General features: G+C 46.9%; 7 protein-coding genes and 1 pseudogene across 8 annotated transcripts in view; 5 read left to right on the top strand and 3 right to left on the bottom strand.

Annotated features, from left to right (window-relative positions):
• Positions 1–17,230, top strand: part of LOC308075364 (C-type lectin domain family 4 member C-like) — a 598,318-nt gene that overhangs the window by 439,387 nt on the left and 141,701 nt on the right. The gene's annotated exons all lie outside the window — the stretch shown is intronic.
• LOC308074067 (SH3 domain-binding glutamic acid-rich-like protein 3) lies at positions 312–590 on the bottom strand (the record flags this gene model as incomplete). Its single annotated transcript, XM_080413404.1, has 1 exon — positions 312–590. One exon carries the CDS (start codon positions 588–590, stop codon positions 312–314), a length of 279 nt encoding a protein of 92 aa, XP_080269530.1.
• Positions 1,016–1,666, top strand: LOC308074066 (SOSS complex subunit B2-like; the record flags this gene model as incomplete). The annotated part of the gene is made up of 1 exon (XM_080413403.1): positions 1,016–1,666. One exon carries the CDS (start codon positions 1,016–1,018, stop codon positions 1,664–1,666), a length of 651 nt encoding a protein of 216 aa, XP_080269529.1.
• On the bottom strand, positions 1,853–2,277 carry LOC308074065 (SOSS complex subunit B2-like; annotated as a pseudogene). The gene has a single exon. The product of its transcript is annotated as an SOSS complex subunit B2-like (transcript).
• On the top strand, positions 3,281–3,904 carry LOC308074064 (SOSS complex subunit B2-like; the record flags this gene model as incomplete). The annotated part of the gene is made up of 1 exon (XM_080413402.1): positions 3,281–3,904. The coding sequence occupies one exon, from the start codon at positions 3,281–3,283 to the stop codon at positions 3,902–3,904; it is 624 nt and encodes a 207-aa protein (XP_080269528.1).
• LOC308074063 (SOSS complex subunit B2-like) lies at positions 5,470–6,096 on the top strand (the record flags this gene model as incomplete). The annotated part of the gene is made up of 1 exon (XM_080413401.1): positions 5,470–6,096. One exon carries the CDS (start codon positions 5,470–5,472, stop codon positions 6,094–6,096), a length of 627 nt encoding a protein of 208 aa, XP_080269527.1.
• On the top strand, positions 7,910–8,878 carry LOC308074062 (IST1 homolog; the record flags this gene model as incomplete). Its single annotated transcript, XM_080413400.1, has 1 exon — positions 7,910–8,878. The coding sequence occupies one exon, from the start codon at positions 7,910–7,912 to the stop codon at positions 8,876–8,878; it is 969 nt and encodes a 322-aa protein (XP_080269526.1).
• Positions 10,997–11,590, bottom strand: LOC308074061 (NADH dehydrogenase [ubiquinone] 1 beta subcomplex subunit 8, mitochondrial-like; the record flags this gene model as incomplete). The annotated part of the gene is made up of 1 exon (XM_080413399.1): positions 10,997–11,590. One exon carries the CDS (start codon positions 11,588–11,590, stop codon positions 10,997–10,999), a length of 594 nt encoding a protein of 197 aa, XP_080269525.1.

The raw sequence follows: 17,230 nt of genomic DNA, 5'->3' as shown, positions 1-17,230 counted from the left end.
ACTGTAGATTGAGTCGACTATAATCTTATGATATTTAGTCGACTAAAACTAGACAAAAACTAAAACATTTCAGATGACTAAAACTAAATGGAATGTTATTCAAAAAACTATGACTAAAATTAAATTAAAAAAATGTGCTGTCAAAATCAACACTGTTGGTGGCCGTGGTTAAAGTTTTAAAAACAAACTGGTACAGATGGGATTGTATGTCATGGCACTGAATGGGTGGGCAGTGTCAGCCGGGGGTAAATAATATTTCCAGGAGGGTGCATGGAAGTTAGAAGGGTGAGGCAGTGGAAAAAACACATAACTCATGCCAGCCGCAAGAACTGCATGATTCGGCCGTCTTCCACAGCCTCAGAGAACATCTCGTAGTTGCCGAGGTACTTGTCCCCGTTGAACAGCTGGGGGGGAACCGCCCGGGGGTTCGCCGCCTTTGCCCTCATGCGGTCCCGGACCCTCTCGTCCACGGAGACGTCGATGAGCTCGTGCGCAATGTTCTTGCTCTCGAAGAAGCGCAACAGCTCCTCCTGCTGGGACTTGACCTCCCTGGAGCCGGCGACAGAGGTGTAGTATATCTTGATTACCATAGCCTATTCGGACGTGACTTGCATCCTGTCTCTCTCGCTGAGCAAACTTCGGCTTTGAGTTCGCTGACAAGGTTTATGTATAATGGGGCATGTGGTCACGCATTTGTGACGTCATGTATTTGCGACGTATCAAGCAGTTATATGATATATATACGTATATAACTCCACAAGAATGGAGTTGTCAACAACTCCATATTTGGCATGGCATAGTAACATCATCATTAAGACGCAAGCATCAAGACTGCTTGAAAAGCAGGCCCTGAAGAGCGGGAGGGGCATTAACGAGAGGTGAAGCTTTGTACCGATTGGACGAGGACCGATCACAATACAACCCGTAAATATTTACGCGATAAGGAGAAGACAAACAAGGGAGAGTTGACCATATTACCGCCTATTGTAATCACTTACCGTCGATACCGTGAACGATGTCAAACCCCACAAACCAGGCCTCTATGGCACTAATCAAGGACGTGAAGCCCGGACAGAACAAGCTGAACATCGTCTTCATTGTGCTGGATATCGAGCGAGAGACCAAGACGAAGGACGGCAACACGGTGCGCTCCTTCAAGGTGGCCGACAAGAGCGGCAGCATCGCCATCTCGGTGTGGGACGAGATCGGCAGCCTCATTCAGCCGGGGGACATCGTGCAGCTGGACAGGGGCTACTCCCAGGCATACCGGGGATGTCTCACCCTGTACACGGGAAAAGGGGGGGAGCTGCATAAGATCGGGGAGTTCTGCATGGTGTTCTCTGAGGTGCCGAACTTCAGCGAGCCGAACCCGGAGCTTTTGGAGAAGGATCATCAGCTGCACCAGAACAAGTCCGGTAAGCAGGATCGGAACCAGAGAGGGGGAGGAAACCACCATCCGCCTCATCAGAATAATTCAGGCACTAACAACGCCCCGCCAGGTACCTTGCAATCATTCGCCAACAACCCGCCTCGCGATTCCACCTTTGGGGGTGTTGGGCGACCGGGTGGTCGCAACGCACCACCGCCGGTGAATGCTACTGGACCCCCTAGCGCAACCAGCATTACCATTAACACTAATAGAGACCCACGGCGTGCTAAGAGATAACATTAGGACACGAGACGGGTACCTATCTTAGTGATTCCCAAGCTTTTATTTCCATTTCCACCACAGTAGCATTCACCGGTGGTGCTGCGTTGCGACCACCCGGTCGCCCCACACCCCCAAAGGTGGAATCGCGAGGCGGGTTGTTGGCAAATGATTGCAAGGTACCTGGCGGGGCGTTGTTAGTGCCTAAATGATTCTGTTGAGGCGGATGGTGGTTTCCTCCCCCTCCCCTCTCTGGTTCCGATCCTGCTTACCGGACTTGTTCTGATGCAGCTGATTATCCCTCTCCAAAAGCTCCGGGTTCGGCTTGCTGAAGAACACCATGCAGAACTCCCCGATCTTATGCAGCTCCCCCCCTTTTCCCGTGTACAGGGTGAGACATCCCGGTATGCCTGGGAGTAGCCCCTGTCCAGCCGCACGATGTCCCCCGGCTGGATGAGGCTGCCGATCTCGTCCCACACCGAGATGGCGATGCTGCTGCTCTTGTCGGCCACCTTGAAGGAGCGCACCGTGTTGCCATCCTTGGTCTTGGTCTCTCGCTCGATATCCAGCACAATGAAGTCGATGTTCAGCTTCTTCTGTCCGGGCTTCACGTTCTTGATTAGCGCCATAGAGGCCTGGTTTGTGGGGTTTAAGTCTTGTGAGTGTTGATATCTCAAAGGTGGAGGTTGATTATGCTATTTAAACTACTTGACTAATGAATTGTAACTAACCAATGATGTCTTCTACCCGTAGGAACGGTTATCATGTGACTGCCAGCAGGACATGTGTTAGTGGTTTGTCTCTGGCCGTTCGACTTCAAACTCGGCACGTGGGCAGTGGGAGTGTGGTGCCCGGTGGGAAGTCGGTTGGGCTGGCGCTTGTCCTGAACCGCCGATCCCATATATAGGCATATCTGGAGATCCGGTTATCCAGAAACCACCATACGACCAATATGTCTGTATACTGATGAAATCAAGGATCTCCATATGTGGGCATAACAGGGACAAGGACTGACAGATATAGATATCCATATATGGGCTTAAAAGACTGATAGACATGTACAACAGGTAGTTCCCCTGTAAGGTCTAATTTGGCTTACAACAAACATAACTGTTAGGCTAGCTACTATAATTTCAGTATCGACTAGCATGCGCGAAGCACAGTCATGCCCAATCGCACTCACAGGTCCATTTGATTCCATTTGTACACACTCCGAGTTAAAGCAACACTGAGGATGTCACGGTGTAGATCGGGGTCCCAGAGGTAACAATACTTTTAAATGAGGGTTCATGGTCTAATCACGTGATATGCATTAGACTCTAATGCATAGCAAGTGTACCAAAAAGCCAAAGGAGACTGAGGGTCTTGCCTGGCCCTCTGGCTGCACTTAGACTGCCGAGGATGAATACCGTCTGACATAGAACTCCTTATTTGACCATAGGTGACGTCATAGTGGATGATGAAAGCATTGAGGACAGCTCAGATTAAAGGACGACCACACAGTGAGGGGCGGTAACCTGAGAGATACTTAATGATTCCAATTCATTAGTCAAGTAGTTTAAATAGCATAATCAACCTCCACCTTTGAGAAATCAACACTCACAAGACTTAAACCCCACAAACCAGGCCTCTATGGCGCTAATAAAGGACGTGAAGCCCGGACAGAACAAGCTGAACATCGTCTTCATTGTGCTGGATATCGAGCGAGAGACCAAGACGAAGGACGGCAACACGGTGCGCTCCTTCAAGGTGGCCGACAAGAGCGGCAGCATCGCCATCTCGGTGTGGGACGAGATCGGCAGCCTCATCCAGCCGGGGGACATCGTGCAGCTGGACAGGGGCTACTCCCAGGCATACCGGGGATGTCTCACCCTGTACACGGGAAAAGGGGGGGAGCTGCATAAGATCGGGGAGTTCTGCATGGTGTTCTCTGAGGTGCCGAACTTCAGCGAGCCGAACCCGGAGCTTTTGGAGAAGGATCATCAGCTGCACCAGAACAAGTCCGGTAAGCAGGATCGGAACCAGAGAGGGGGAGGAAATCACCATCCGCCTCATCAGAATAATTCAGGCACTAACAACGCCCCGCCAGGTACCTTGCAATCATTCGCCAACAACCCGCCTCGCGATTCCACCTTTGGGGGTGTTGGGCGACCGGGTGGTCGCAACGCACCACCGCCGGTGAATGCTACTGGACCCCCTAGCGCAACCAGCATTACCATTAACACTAATAGAGACCCACGGCGTGCTAAAAGATAACATTAGGACACGAGACGGGTACCTATCTTAGTGATTCCCAAGCTTTTTTTTCCATTTCCACCACAGTAGCATTCACCGGCGGTGCTGCGTTGCGACCACCCGGTCGCCCCACACCCCCAAAGGTGGAATCGCGAGGCGGGTTGTTGGCGAATGATTGCAAGGTACCTGGCGGGGCGTTGTTAGTGCCTGAATTATTCTGTTGAGGCGGATGGTGGTTTCCTCCCCCTCTCTGGTTCCGATCCTGCTTACCGGACTGGTTCTGATGCAGCTGATTATCCTTCTCCAAAAGCTCCGGGTTCGGCTTGCTGAAGAACACCATGCAGAACTCCCCGATCTTATGCATCTCCCCCCCTTTTTCCGTGTACAGGGTGAGACATCCCCGGTATGCCTTGGAGTAGCCCCTGTCCAGCCGCACGATGTCCCCCGGCTGGATGAGGCTGCCGATCTCGTCCCACACCGAGATGGCGATGCTGCCGCTCTTGTCGGCCACCTTGAAGGAGCGCACCGTGTTGCCATCCTTGGTCTTGGTCTCTCGCTCGATATCCAGCACAATGAAGTCGATGTTCAGCTTCTTCTGTCCGGGCTTCATGTTCTTGATTAGCGCCATAGAGGCCTGGTTTGTGGGGTTTAAGTCTTGTGAGTGTTGATATCTCAAAGGTGGAGGTTGATTATGCTATTTAAACTACTTGACTAATGAATTGGAACTAACCAATGATGTATTCTACCCGTAGGAACGGTTATCATGTGACTGCCAGCAGGACATGTGTTAGTGGTTTGTCTCTGGCCGTTCGACTTCAAACTCGGCACGTGGGCAGTGGGAGTGTGGTGCCCGGTGGGAAGTCGGTTGGGCTGGCGCTTGTCCTGAACCGCCGATCCCATATATAGGCATATCTGGAGATCCGGTTATCCAGAAACCACCATACGACCAATATGTCTGTATACTGATGAAATCAAGGATCTCCATATGTGGGCATAAAAGACTGATAGACATGTACAACAGGTAGTTCCCCTGTAAGGTCTAATTTGGCTTACAACAAACATAACTGTTAGGCTAGCTACTATAATTTCAGTATCGACTAGCATGCGCGAAGCACAGTCATGCCCAATCACCCTCACAGGTCCATTTGATTCCATTTGTACACACTCCGAGTTAAAGCAACGCTGAGGATGTCACGGTGTAGATCGGGGTCCCAGAGGTAACAATACTTTTAAATGAGGGTTCATGGTCTAATCACGTGATATGCATTAGACTCTAATGCATATCAAGTGTACCAAAAAGCCAAAGGAGACTGAGGGTCTTGCCTGGCCCTCTGGCTGCACTTAGACTGCCGAGGATGAATACCGTCTGACATAGAACTCCTTATTTGACCATCGGTGACGTCATAGTGGATGATGAAAGCATTGAGGACAGCTCAGATTAAAGGACGACCACACAGTGAGGGGCGGTAACCTGAGAGATACTTAATGATTCCAATTCATTAGTCAAGTAGTTTAAATAGCATAATCAACCTCCACCTTTGAGAAATCAACACTCACAAGACTTAAACCCCACAAACCAGGCCTCTATGGCGCTAATAAAGGACGTGAAGCCCGGACAGAAGAAGCTGAACATCGTCTTCATTGTGCTGGATATCGAGCGAGAGACCAAGACCAAGGACGGCAACACGGTGCGCTCCTTCAAGGTGGCCGACAAGAGCGGCAGCATCGCCATCTCGGTGTGGGACGAGATCGGCAGCTTCATCCAGCCAGGGGACATCTTGCGGCTGGACAGGGGCTACTCCAAGGCATACCGGGGATGTCTCACCCTGTACACGGAAAAAGGGGGGGAGCTGCGTAAGGTCGGGGAGTTCTGCTTGGTGTTCTCTGAGGTGCCGAACTTCAGCGAGCCAAACTCTGAGCTTTTTGAGAAGGATAATCAGCTGCACCAGAACCAGTCCGGTAAGCAGGATCGGAACCAGAGAGGGGGAGGAAACCACCATCGGATGCCTCATCAGAATAATTCGGGCACTAACAACGCTCCGCCAGGTACCTTGCAATCATTCGCCAACAACCCGCCTCGCGATTCCACCTTTGGGGGTGTGGGGCGACCGGGTGGTCGCAACGCACCACCGCCGGTGAATGCTACTGGACCCCCTAGCGCAACCAGCATTACCATTAACACAAATAGAGACCCACGGCGTGCTAAGAGATAACATTAGGACACAAGACGGGTGCCTATCTTAGTGATTCCCAAGCTTTTTTTTCATTTCCACCACAGACCCTCTTTGATGGCATGTTGTGTTAATTTAACTCAGAGTGTACATATGGAACCAAATACATGTATACACTCTCAAGAGTTACACACCCGCTAGGGTCCCTTCGGACCCCAAGGGGTCCCTGGACCACTTGATAGACAGACGGGTACAACAGGTATTACATACATCGGTGGAGTGTGCATTTCCAACAGACCTGCAGTGAGAAAACCGTGGTCTATAGGTCTCTCTGTCCGTTTGTCCGTCCTTCGCTAACCTTACAAACCAAACCGATCCACATCAGATGTCTTGTGCACAACACTGCCTGTAAGCTAACTCAGTATTCCACATTATGTTCTAAAACTTTTTGAAATACTTAATTCTAATTGTATAATGGAAGTCAATGTCAATATATGTAATCTAATCATGAATCAAATGTGTGTGTGTGTGTGTGTGTGTGTGTGTGTGTGTGTGTGTGTGTGTGTGTGTGTGTGTGTGTGTGTGTGTGTGTGTGTGTGTGTGTGTGTGTGTGTGTGTGTGTGTGCACGCTTGTCAGTGTGCATATCTGGCCTTCGCGCACCTCTAAAACGGTCCAGCCGTTCGACTTCAAACTCGGCACGTGGGCAGTGGGAGTGTGGTGTCCGGTGGGAAGTCGGTTGGGCTGGCGCTTGTCCTGAACCGCCGATCCCATATATAGGCATACTGTATCTGGAGATCCGGTTGTCCAGAAACCGCCATTCGACCAATATATCTGTACACTGATGAAATCAAGGATCTCCATATATGGGCATAACAGCGACAAGGACTGACAGATAGAGATATCCATATATGGGCATAAAAGACAGATAGACATGTACAACAGGTAGTTCCCCTGTAAGGTTTAATTTGGCTTACAACAAATATAACTGTTAAGGTCATTACACACCGGCGATTATGCTAATATACGCACAATTTGGACTCGGTCTGAATAATTAAAAGGCGCTTTTTCGCTCCTCGAAACTGATGTGGAAGCTTGCATTGACTTTTTAAGGTTTAAAAAAATAACGTATTATTCGCATGAGAAAATCGCCCCGGGTTTGTAAGGACCTATGGGCTAGCTACTATAATTTCAGTATCGACTAGCAAGCGCGAAGCACAGTCATGCCCAATTGCCCTCACAGGTCCATTTGATTCCATTTGTACACACTCCGAGTTAAAGCAACGCTGAGGATGTCACTGTGTAGATCGGGGTCCCAGAGGTAACAATACTTTAAAATGGGGGTTCATGGTCTAGTGATTAGACTCTAATCACTTGATTGAGGGTCTTACCTGGCCCTCTGGCTGCACTTAGACTGCCGAGGATGAATACCGTCTGACATAGAACTCTTTATTTGACCATAGGTGACGTCATAGTGGATGATGAAAGCATTGAGGACAGCTCAGATTAAAGGAAGACCACACAGTGAGGGGCGGTATCCTGAGAGATACTTAATGATTCCATAAAACCTTATGTAGAGCGATCAAGCCTTCACTATCCTTCCCCGCCTACAAGAGCAAGCATATTAGAGGCCAATCCAGAGACAAACCACTAACACATGTCCTGCTGGCAGTCACATGATAACCGTTCCTACGGGTAGAAGACATCATTGGTTAGTTCCAATTCATTAGTCAAGTAGTTTAATTAGTATAATCAACCTCCACCTTTGAGAAATCAACACTCACAAGACTTAAGCCCTCTTTCCTAACGGCCTCTACTGGCCTCTTAATCCACACAGCCAAAACGTACTTAAGCATCATGGGAGGTGACTTCCGGGCAGAGAGACTCCGGGTCAACCTGCGGCTGGTCATCAACCGACTCAAACTCCTGGAGAAGAAGAAGACGGAGCTCGCCCAGAAGGCCAGGAAGGACATTGCGGATTACCTGTCGTCGGGGAAGGACGAGCGTGCGCGGATTCGCGTCGAGCACATCATCCGAGAGGACTACCTGGTGGAGGCCATGGAGATCCTGGAGCTGTTCTGCGACCTGCTGCTGGCGCGCTTCGGCCTCGTCCAGTCCATGAAGGAGCTGGACCCGGGCCTGCAGGAGGCCGTGTCCACCCTCATCTGGGCCGCCCCCCGCCTGCAGTCGGAGGTGTCGGAGCTCAAGGTCGTGTCCGACCAGCTGTGCGCCAAATACAGCAGGGAGTTCGGCCGGCTGTGCCGGATGAACCAGCTCGGCACCGTCAACGACAGGCTGATGCACAAGCTGAGCGTGGAGGCCCCTCCCAGGGTCCTGGTGGAGAACTACCTGGTGGAGATCGCCAAGAACTACAACGTTCCCTACGAGCCGGACGAATCAGACCTCGGCGCGCTGCCTCAGGTTTGCACCTGCGAGGTGAAGGACCTCATCGACGTGGGCACTACTGACAAGAGGGGCGGGGGAGGAGGAGGAGGAGGAGGTTTCACCACTCATGCTGCCATGCTGATGCCGATGCCAACAGCATTCAACTACCCTGCTCCCAGAGGAGCAGCAGAGGCTGTTGGGACCTTCGACAACTTGAACAACTTCCAGCACCCTGTGCAAGGAGGAGGAGCCACCGGCCCCTCAGCTCAGATCTATGACGTCGACGGTCTGCCCGAGCTGCCCTCTGTTCCAGACACGCTCCCTGCGGGCATGTCCTCCTTTGGCGGCACGGACAGCGTCAGCACCAACTCCTCCTCCGATGACATCGACTTTGACGACTTGACGCGGCGGTTCGAAGCGCTAAAGAATAACAAGTATTGATTGATTTCAATTTTTTGTTTTGTTATGTAAATGACACACCACTGATATTCATTAGGCAAACGGACGCCCATTTGATGTATTTTTTTTAATCTCTGGGACCCCAATCTGCGGTTTCAATGTACATCAGTGTATAAAGGGAACCAAAGGGTACAGTTACAGACCCAGGAGGTGTCCATATTGGTTTCTAACGGTCAGTCATTTGAAGCAGTTCTCAAGCTTTTCAGGCTGTGACCCCCCCCCAACATAATCATATTTGAACTGGTGGGGACCCCCTCACCCTGACAAGCACTTGGAATTGTAAAAGTTGAGTCATTACATTTAGTTTGACTCAGGGGTGGACTGGCCATTTGGCGTACCGGGCAAATGCCCGGTGGGCCGCGGGCCAGTGGGCCGCTGGGCCACCCAAAAAAAAAAAAAAAAAAAAAAAGTGTTTTTTTTTTTTTTTTTTAATCAAATATTTTCGCTCCCATTTTATGATTATTACGGTCATTTCAGGGTCGCGTGGCCCAATTATTAGTTACATTAATGTTTGGGCTGGGATGCTTTCCAGCAGGGGCCTCAGTGCGGCTGCAGAGTTCACCCCCCCCCCCCGTTGACAAAACGGTCCGGGGGGTGGTGGGCCGGTCCGGACCAAAATGCCAGGGCTGAATTTTGGTCCCAGTCCGGCCCTGGTTTGACTCGGTTCCATAAATATATATTGTGAAAACCACAATTAACAGATCGGCTATTTTCAAAATGTTTGCCTCTTATATTATTTGACAATTTGGCCAATGTTTGACCAGTTTTTATAGTATAGTTTGTTGATTGTTCCATTCTCTCCTCAGTAAAGACGAACACGAGAAACGAGAGTTGTGGTTGTTCACTCAACTGTGTAGTATTTTTTACAGGCTATGATTTGTAACGACAATCAAATAAACCAAGTCAAACATGCCTTTTGGATGTGTATTGGTTTATCTCTGCTATGCTTTTAACTTGTTCCCATTTGACTCGGTCAGAGATTGTTTTTGCCTCTGTCTGTCTGTCTGTGTATATGCCTGCGTGTATGTGAGGCCCGGAGCGTGCCTTGCAAACCTCGTAGCCAGCGCAGCCAATAGGCAATAGGCATGTTTTCAATTGACTTCATGAACCATGACTCTTGAACCATAGGTTTTACTTTTTTTTTTGTTCAAACATTTTTTTCCTGGATTCTTTGGACCAGGCCGCAACTTCCTATATAAGCCACGCCCATTTCCGCCTATCTAGATCGTCTTAGGTGTTTTTCTACTACTGCATACTTTGTCCAAAACCCCAATAAATCGATTGTCTCTGGAGTCATAAGATAAACACGCATTATACCGTCTTGATATTCTATACCAGTGGTTCTCAAAGTGGGGTCCGGGGACTGTCAAGGTTCCTTGAGGGGGTTCTGAATTGACCCTTACATGTCTGTAACTCTGACAGTATACAATTGGAACCAAATGGACCCCTTATGTACACTGTCAGAGTTGAGGTGGGTCCTTGAAATTAAAACAATTGAGAACCACTGTTCTATTACCGATTGGCTATAGTTGGCTTCCAAAGTTTGCAGGAGAAAAATACAATGCAAACCATGAATGCATTGTCCAATCGACCCAACCAAAATTGTTCCCATATTGAAGAGCCTTTGTCCTTGTATACGTTGTCTATTCAACAATAACAGAACTACAAGCTCACAGCATGTCAATTTGTGCCACGCTGCAAGCTTGCACAACTGCTATTTTTGAAGATTATTGAAATATATTGAAAATGTTATTAACACAAATCCTCTCAGCTGGGGGTCCCTGGCACAAAAAAAATAAAAAAAAGATTATGATTAAACTATAATAAACTATAATAAAAACTAGAATAATCCTTGCAGTCCTGCGGCTTGGTTACAACGGGTACTCTGACAATGGGTATAACATAGTTATTTTAATTGTGGTGAAAACTGGGACAATTTAAAAGTCATTGTTGAAAATCTTTTTTTTTTTTGTTGTATTTAACATATTGTCACGACTCAGGGGAAACCCAGCTTGAAACTGGGACAACCGGGATGTTCGGTCACCGTATCCCTAGTGAAACTGCACAGCTTTTTTCCCCTTCCCCCGCCAACAAACATTATTATATTTCATAATGTTTGACTTCCTCACCAGGCTGTTTGTCGGGCTCTCCTCCTCTTTCCAGATACAGGTCGTTGTACGGGTACTGCTTGGGCGCGACGGCCTGGTACGCCGGGAACCTCTCCCCCAGGTAGAACATGAGCGCCATGAAGCCCACGAAGCCCAGCAGACATCTGCACATGGTGCGCCACGGGACGGGGCTGGGGGACGTGTCCACGCGGTTCCTGGTGTACATGTCGAAGTCCCAGTGCATGGGCTCCCCCCAGTTCCTCCGCAGGTCCGGGTGGTCCCAGGCGTACCAGGGGTCTCGCTCGTGCTGCGATCGGTCCGGGAGCCTCGGGTAGTCGCCGTAGCCCTCGCCGTTGTCGGGATGAGGCCGGTAGTCCTCGGCTGCCATGTTGTACTTCTTGGCCGCGGCGGCTCTCTCCTCGGGGGTGTTGGGGTACGGCCCGGGAAGCATGTCCTTGGAACAGCCGGAGGAGGAGGAGAAGGAGGCTGCTCTGCTGCCCGACACGAGGGCTGGAATTTCGGGTCCTCTCCTCCCTCTGGTCAGTGCCCGAACCCATCGCTGGAACCCAGCTGCACCAGCCGCCATGTTTACTGACCTTTTATGGAGGTTTTATATCGTAATGTTCTTCTGCGCCGTAATTTCACTCTTCACGTGGTTCAAACCGCTAGCAAAGCCGCGCAATATTGGTTGTCAGCGGGGTACCACAGTATGTATGTCATGACCTCACAGCTATGACATCATATCGATGACACACCAGCTTGACAGGATTTCGGGGATGTCCATGTATGGGCAAGTGTTTCGACCAAGCGTGGGGAGAGCTCGAGGACCTCCATATATTATGGGCATAATATTGCCCAATATTGTTAATTGTATCGTATCATGAAATTGTCTCGATTATTCGATATTGGTTTCCTGCGTCTTGCTTGCCTTGTTCATGCTAGCATGTCCGGTTCAGACTGGCTGCATTCTCACTCACTTTATAATTAGTGTTGGTTTATTTCAGAGGATGCATTTAATTTCAGTGGATGCATTATTTTTTATGATCAAATCTCAATGATGACATTAAAGTCCAGTTCTACCAAATGTTGCTCTCCATCATTTAAGTCATCTGGAGTGATGGTAACATGTAGCAGGTGGGGGGATTCATTAATTTTCATGATCCATCCATACTTTGCCAGAATCATGCTCATCACTAGAGGATATTATGATTCCTGTAATTAAGAGCCGTTCTTTATCATTCTTTCATCGTGTCTCATTAATTTCCTGGCTATATTAACCCATTAAGACCGGGAACGCATCTGTGTGTCATTTTTTTTATTTATTTGGCCATTCAAAAATAGCAGCTATACAAGCTCATTGCGCGGCACTCTACAAGTTGTTTTGGAAAAATCGTGAAAAATTGAGGAAATCTTTGAATATATATCAGTTCTCAAACTTTTTTCATGTCAAGGACCCCCAAAATGATATGTATTTAGCCATCTGCTATTTTTTGAATGGCCAAAGAAATCTTAGAATGACCACGGATGCGTTTGCTTACTGGTCTGAATGGGTTAATGTCCTGGTGCCATACAGGTATCACACAGTGCAGGCTTATTGCCTGCTAATCCTCCTCAACCTGCTGGAAAACAACAGCTGCACCCACTAATTATTCATGAATGGCTGCTACAGAACATCATCTAGAGGTTGGCACATGATGGATGGTTCAAGCAGGGTGAGAATGACTCAGTATGGGCCCCCCTAGGGGTCCCGGACACCCCGTTGAAAACCCATGCTAAAAACCCAGTGGTGGAAAAAGTACTCAAATTCTTTACTTAAGTAAAAGTACCAATACTGCAATATAGAATCCTTTACTTAATTAAAAGTACAAAAGTATTGGCGTCAAAATGTACTCAAAGTGCCATTTTTGAGCAGATCTACAAGCTAAAAAAAATGGGATTTAGATCTGCTATTTTCAAATAGCCTATGTAAAATAGGGCTAAAGTGGTTAATATCATCATTTATATCTGAAAATTAACTAGTAAGTTTTCAAATCATTGTAGTGGAGTAAAAAGTACAAATACCTGCAAAATTGTACTTAAGTAAATGTACTTTGTTACTTTACACCACTGGACCTGATCACATCGTTACCCCACAGCAAGCAATGCAGGATAAGATGGACGATGGAGATGTCCAGAATACATGGATCAGATCTGACCACTTGCAATCAACAGTGTAGTTCAACTGCTAGTGAAGGCCTTTATCAGTGATTCTCAACCAAATCATATTTGAACCGGGGACCCCCCCCAAAAAAAAAATCATATTTGAGTTGAAGCATTACATTTAGTTTGACTCGGTTCCACAGATAGATATTGTGAAAATAGCAGATCTACAAGCCCACAACGCCTCACAATTATTGTCTCCGCCATGCCGAAAGGCATGGCAAGAGAGTATGTTTTACCCCCTGTCCGTCCGTCCGTCCGTGTGTCATTCTGTCATTTTGTGTACAGCTAATCTCCGGCACCGTTGGCTTGATCGCAGCCAAACTGTGCACACACACTCCCTGGATGCCAGAGCAGAACCTCTGCCCCACATTTTTCACATAGGCCTGTTATAGCGCCACTAGGAGGCCGCTTTGTGCAAAACATATTTTTTGACAGTACTCCTACAGATTTTGCCCAAAAATCATGCAAATCGGTACACAGTATCTCTATTAGTCATTAAAGGAAACGAGTCTTTCAGATTTTTCATATTCCATCTTGATTGGCTTAAAATGGCTTCCAAAGTTTGTAGGAGTGCTCCGTTTTGAACAAAATACCTCAAATCATGAACACAGCATGCAATTTCCATGACATTATGCACGCACATTCCCATTAGGCCGAGGAAAAAATGCCACTTGAAAATGTTCAAATCAGCCTCATGGTGGCGTTATAACAGGCCCATTTGTGTGTTTACCTATAATTGCACCGATCTGTGTAAAACTCTGTAAGCGCACTCCCTAGAGGTCAAGGAAAAACCTTTGCCCTGCATTTTTCACTTCTGCCTTTTATAGCGCCACCAGGAGGCCGACATATGTAAAACATATTTCTTTATATTACCCCTTCCGATTTCATCCACATTTCACGCAAATCTGTACACATGATCTTTAGTCATGTGATCAAGCCGGATCTGTTTAATTTTTCATATTCCATCCTGATTGCCTAAGATTCACATCTAAAGTTTGCAGTAGTGCCGCAAATCATGAACGCAGCGTCCGATTGCGGTAAAACTTTGCACGCACATTCACATTATGTTGAGGACAAAACGCTACCCTTTTAACATTGGCCTGTTATAGCGCCACCAGCAGGTTAATTTAGCAAAATAATTTTTTTTGAACAAAATGCATCAAACCATGAATGGCCTATTATAGCGCCACCAGGAGACCACAATAACCTACCTGACCTGGCGGAGACCTGTGCTCCGAGGAGCACTTTTTCTAGTTTCATTTCGAATCTTTTTTTTTTTTTATTAAAAAGGTCCTTAAATTGCCACTTTAACTCATTCAGTGCCCAGCTTATTTATGCCAGAGCCAAAATTCATTGTAAAACAAAAAGTGCTTAGGAGCCGAGATACAGCCTTTTTCAGTAAGAAGTTAAACAAAGAGTGAATGGAGCAGAATATTTTCAAATCACGATATCTTGGTTTTTTTTTCCAGAAAAAATTATAATAACTAGAAAAAGTGCTCCTCGGAGCACAAGTCTCCGCCAGGTCAGGTAGGTTATTATGGCCTCCTGGTGGCGCTATAATAGGCCAATGTGAAAAGGGTGCCATTTATTCCTAGGCTGTGCACGGCAATCTGACACTGTATGCATGATTTGAGGCATTTTGTTCTAAAAATGTGTTTTGCTAATTTTGACCTGCTGGTGGCGCTATAACATGCCAATGTTAAAAGGTTCCTCAACGTAGTGCAAATGTGCATTCAAAGTTTCACCACAATCGGACGCTGCGTTCATGTTTTGCGGCATTTTGTTCAAAACGGGCCACTCCTGCAAACATTACATGTCAATGTTAGCCAATCAGGATGGAATATGAAAAATCAAACAGATCCGTCTTGATCACATGACTATAGAGATCATGTGTACCTATTTGCGTGAAATTTTGATCAAATCTGAAGGCTTAATATCAAAAAATGTGTTTTACATAAGTCTGCCTCCTGGTGGCGCTATAAAAGGCAAATGTGAAAAATGCAGGGCAAAGGTTTTTCCTTGGCCTCTAGAGAGTGTGCATACAAAGTTTTACACAGATCGGTGCAGTTATAGGTAAAACACGAATCGGCCTGTTACAGCGCCACCATGAGGCTGATTTTAACATTTTCAAATGGCATTTCTTCCTCTGCCTAATGGGAATGTGTGAGCAAAATTTCACGGAAATTGCATGCTGTGTTTATGATTTGAGGCATTTTGTTCGAAACGGAGTACTCCTGCAAACTTTGAAAGCCAATTTTTGCCAATCAGGATGGAATATGAAAAATCTGAAATTAGCCGTTTCTTTTAATGACTATAGAGATACTGTGTACCGATTTGGGGGATTTTTGGCCAAAATCTGTAGGAGTACTGTCCAAAAATGTGTTTTGCAAAAAGCGGCCTCCTGGTGGCGCTATAACAGGCCCATGTGAAAAATTTGGGGCAGAGGTTCTGCTCTGGCATCCAGGGAGTGTGTGTGCACAGTTTCTCTGCGATCAAGCCAACGGTGCCGGAGATTAGCTGTACACAAAATGACAGAATGACGGACACACGGACGGACGGACGGACGGACAGGGGCGAAAACATACTCTCGCCATGCCTTTCGGCCTGGCGGAGACAATAATAATAATAATCTGTTTAATCGCCACATATTCTCCTTCCTCAGAACCTTCCAGTACGTCCAGTCGTCTTGCTCCAATTTCTCCGAAACCCCGTCGTTGCGTTGGTCGTGAGGCATTTCGTTTGCATGGCTGTCTGAAATAAACGGCTAAACCCTGACATATTCAGTTATAGAGTTAGAAGTAAATAGACTAAGCACAAGCTTTGTATGCTATGTACGACCATCATAAATTATAAAAAATAGATCATATTCACCTTTATTGACACTAGCACAGTACCCTTTTGTTCTGTTCTTTGAGTCAATGATGACCATGTCCTTTAATTCCATAGGCTTCTTTATTCATATCAACCACATGTGTACAATGTTTGTCTGATGCATGAACTCTATATGAACTCACTTCCTGCCTCTGTGCATTCATTATATAGATACTGACCCACTACTGACACTACTGACACCTTGTGGCTACAGACAATACAAACTATCACAGATAATCATCACATCCCCCTTGCTGTGAAGCAACTAATAATGCAGTTGTAATCTATCTAAGCACATCACAAAGAACAATATCAGAGTGCAACATTAATACACTAAGCATTAGGTAGCCAGCATAAATGTGTTTTTTAGACCATAATCTGACTTTCCTATCCTGCAATAAATCTAGACAATCTAGACATCACATATCAATCACATATACATTTTACAATCTTGTGTTTTTTTTTTTTTTTTTTTTTTTTTACAATGTTTTTTCATTTGTTTTCTTCAATTTTAAAGTTTTTTTTTTTTTTTTTTTTTTTTTTACAAACCCAGTCTCTCAGGCTTTTTGCTCTCTCTTGTGGATCTCCTGAGCACAGGTGTAGAAGGAGAAGGAGAGTGGTGTGTGTGTTGTGTATGTGTTGTTTGTGAATCTGTGGCAGGTGAAGGGATGGACTCAGGGATGGACTCACTCTGGGCCTCACTGAGCTCTTCAACAGTCTCTGGTGTTTTAAGAAGACTGCGGCGATTGCGTCTGAAGATCTGTCCTTCCTCTGTCCTCACAGTGAACGATCGTGGAGCTACTTCTTGGAGAACGGTGGCTTTTGTTTTCCATCCACCAGGCTCTTCAATTCTGACAGTGTCATTGCTTGACAGTGGTGGAAGTTGCTTTGCTGCTCTGTCATAGAATGACTTTTGCTTTGTTTTCTGCTTTAGTAGCTTCCGTTCCAGTTCCAGATGTTTCTTTTGCTTTGAGATGCATGGCAGTGTAGTACGCAGCTTTCTGTTCATCAGCAGCTCAGCAGGTGACAGTCCGCATTCCAATGGTGTCGCTCTGTAGCTGAGTAAAGCTAGGTAAGGGTCAGAGTCACTGTCAGCAGCTTTCTTCAGCAGTTGCTTTAGAATGTGGACTCCCTTTTCAGCTTTCCCATTTGC

Source organism: Gymnoscopelus braueri (assembly GCF_963280865.1).
Source record: "Gymnoscopelus braueri genome assembly, chromosome: 19".
In the NCBI taxonomy this organism is placed as follows: Eukaryota; Metazoa; Chordata; class Actinopteri; order Myctophiformes; family Myctophidae; genus Gymnoscopelus; species Gymnoscopelus braueri.
This window is presented reverse-complemented; position numbering and strand designations above follow the sequence as displayed.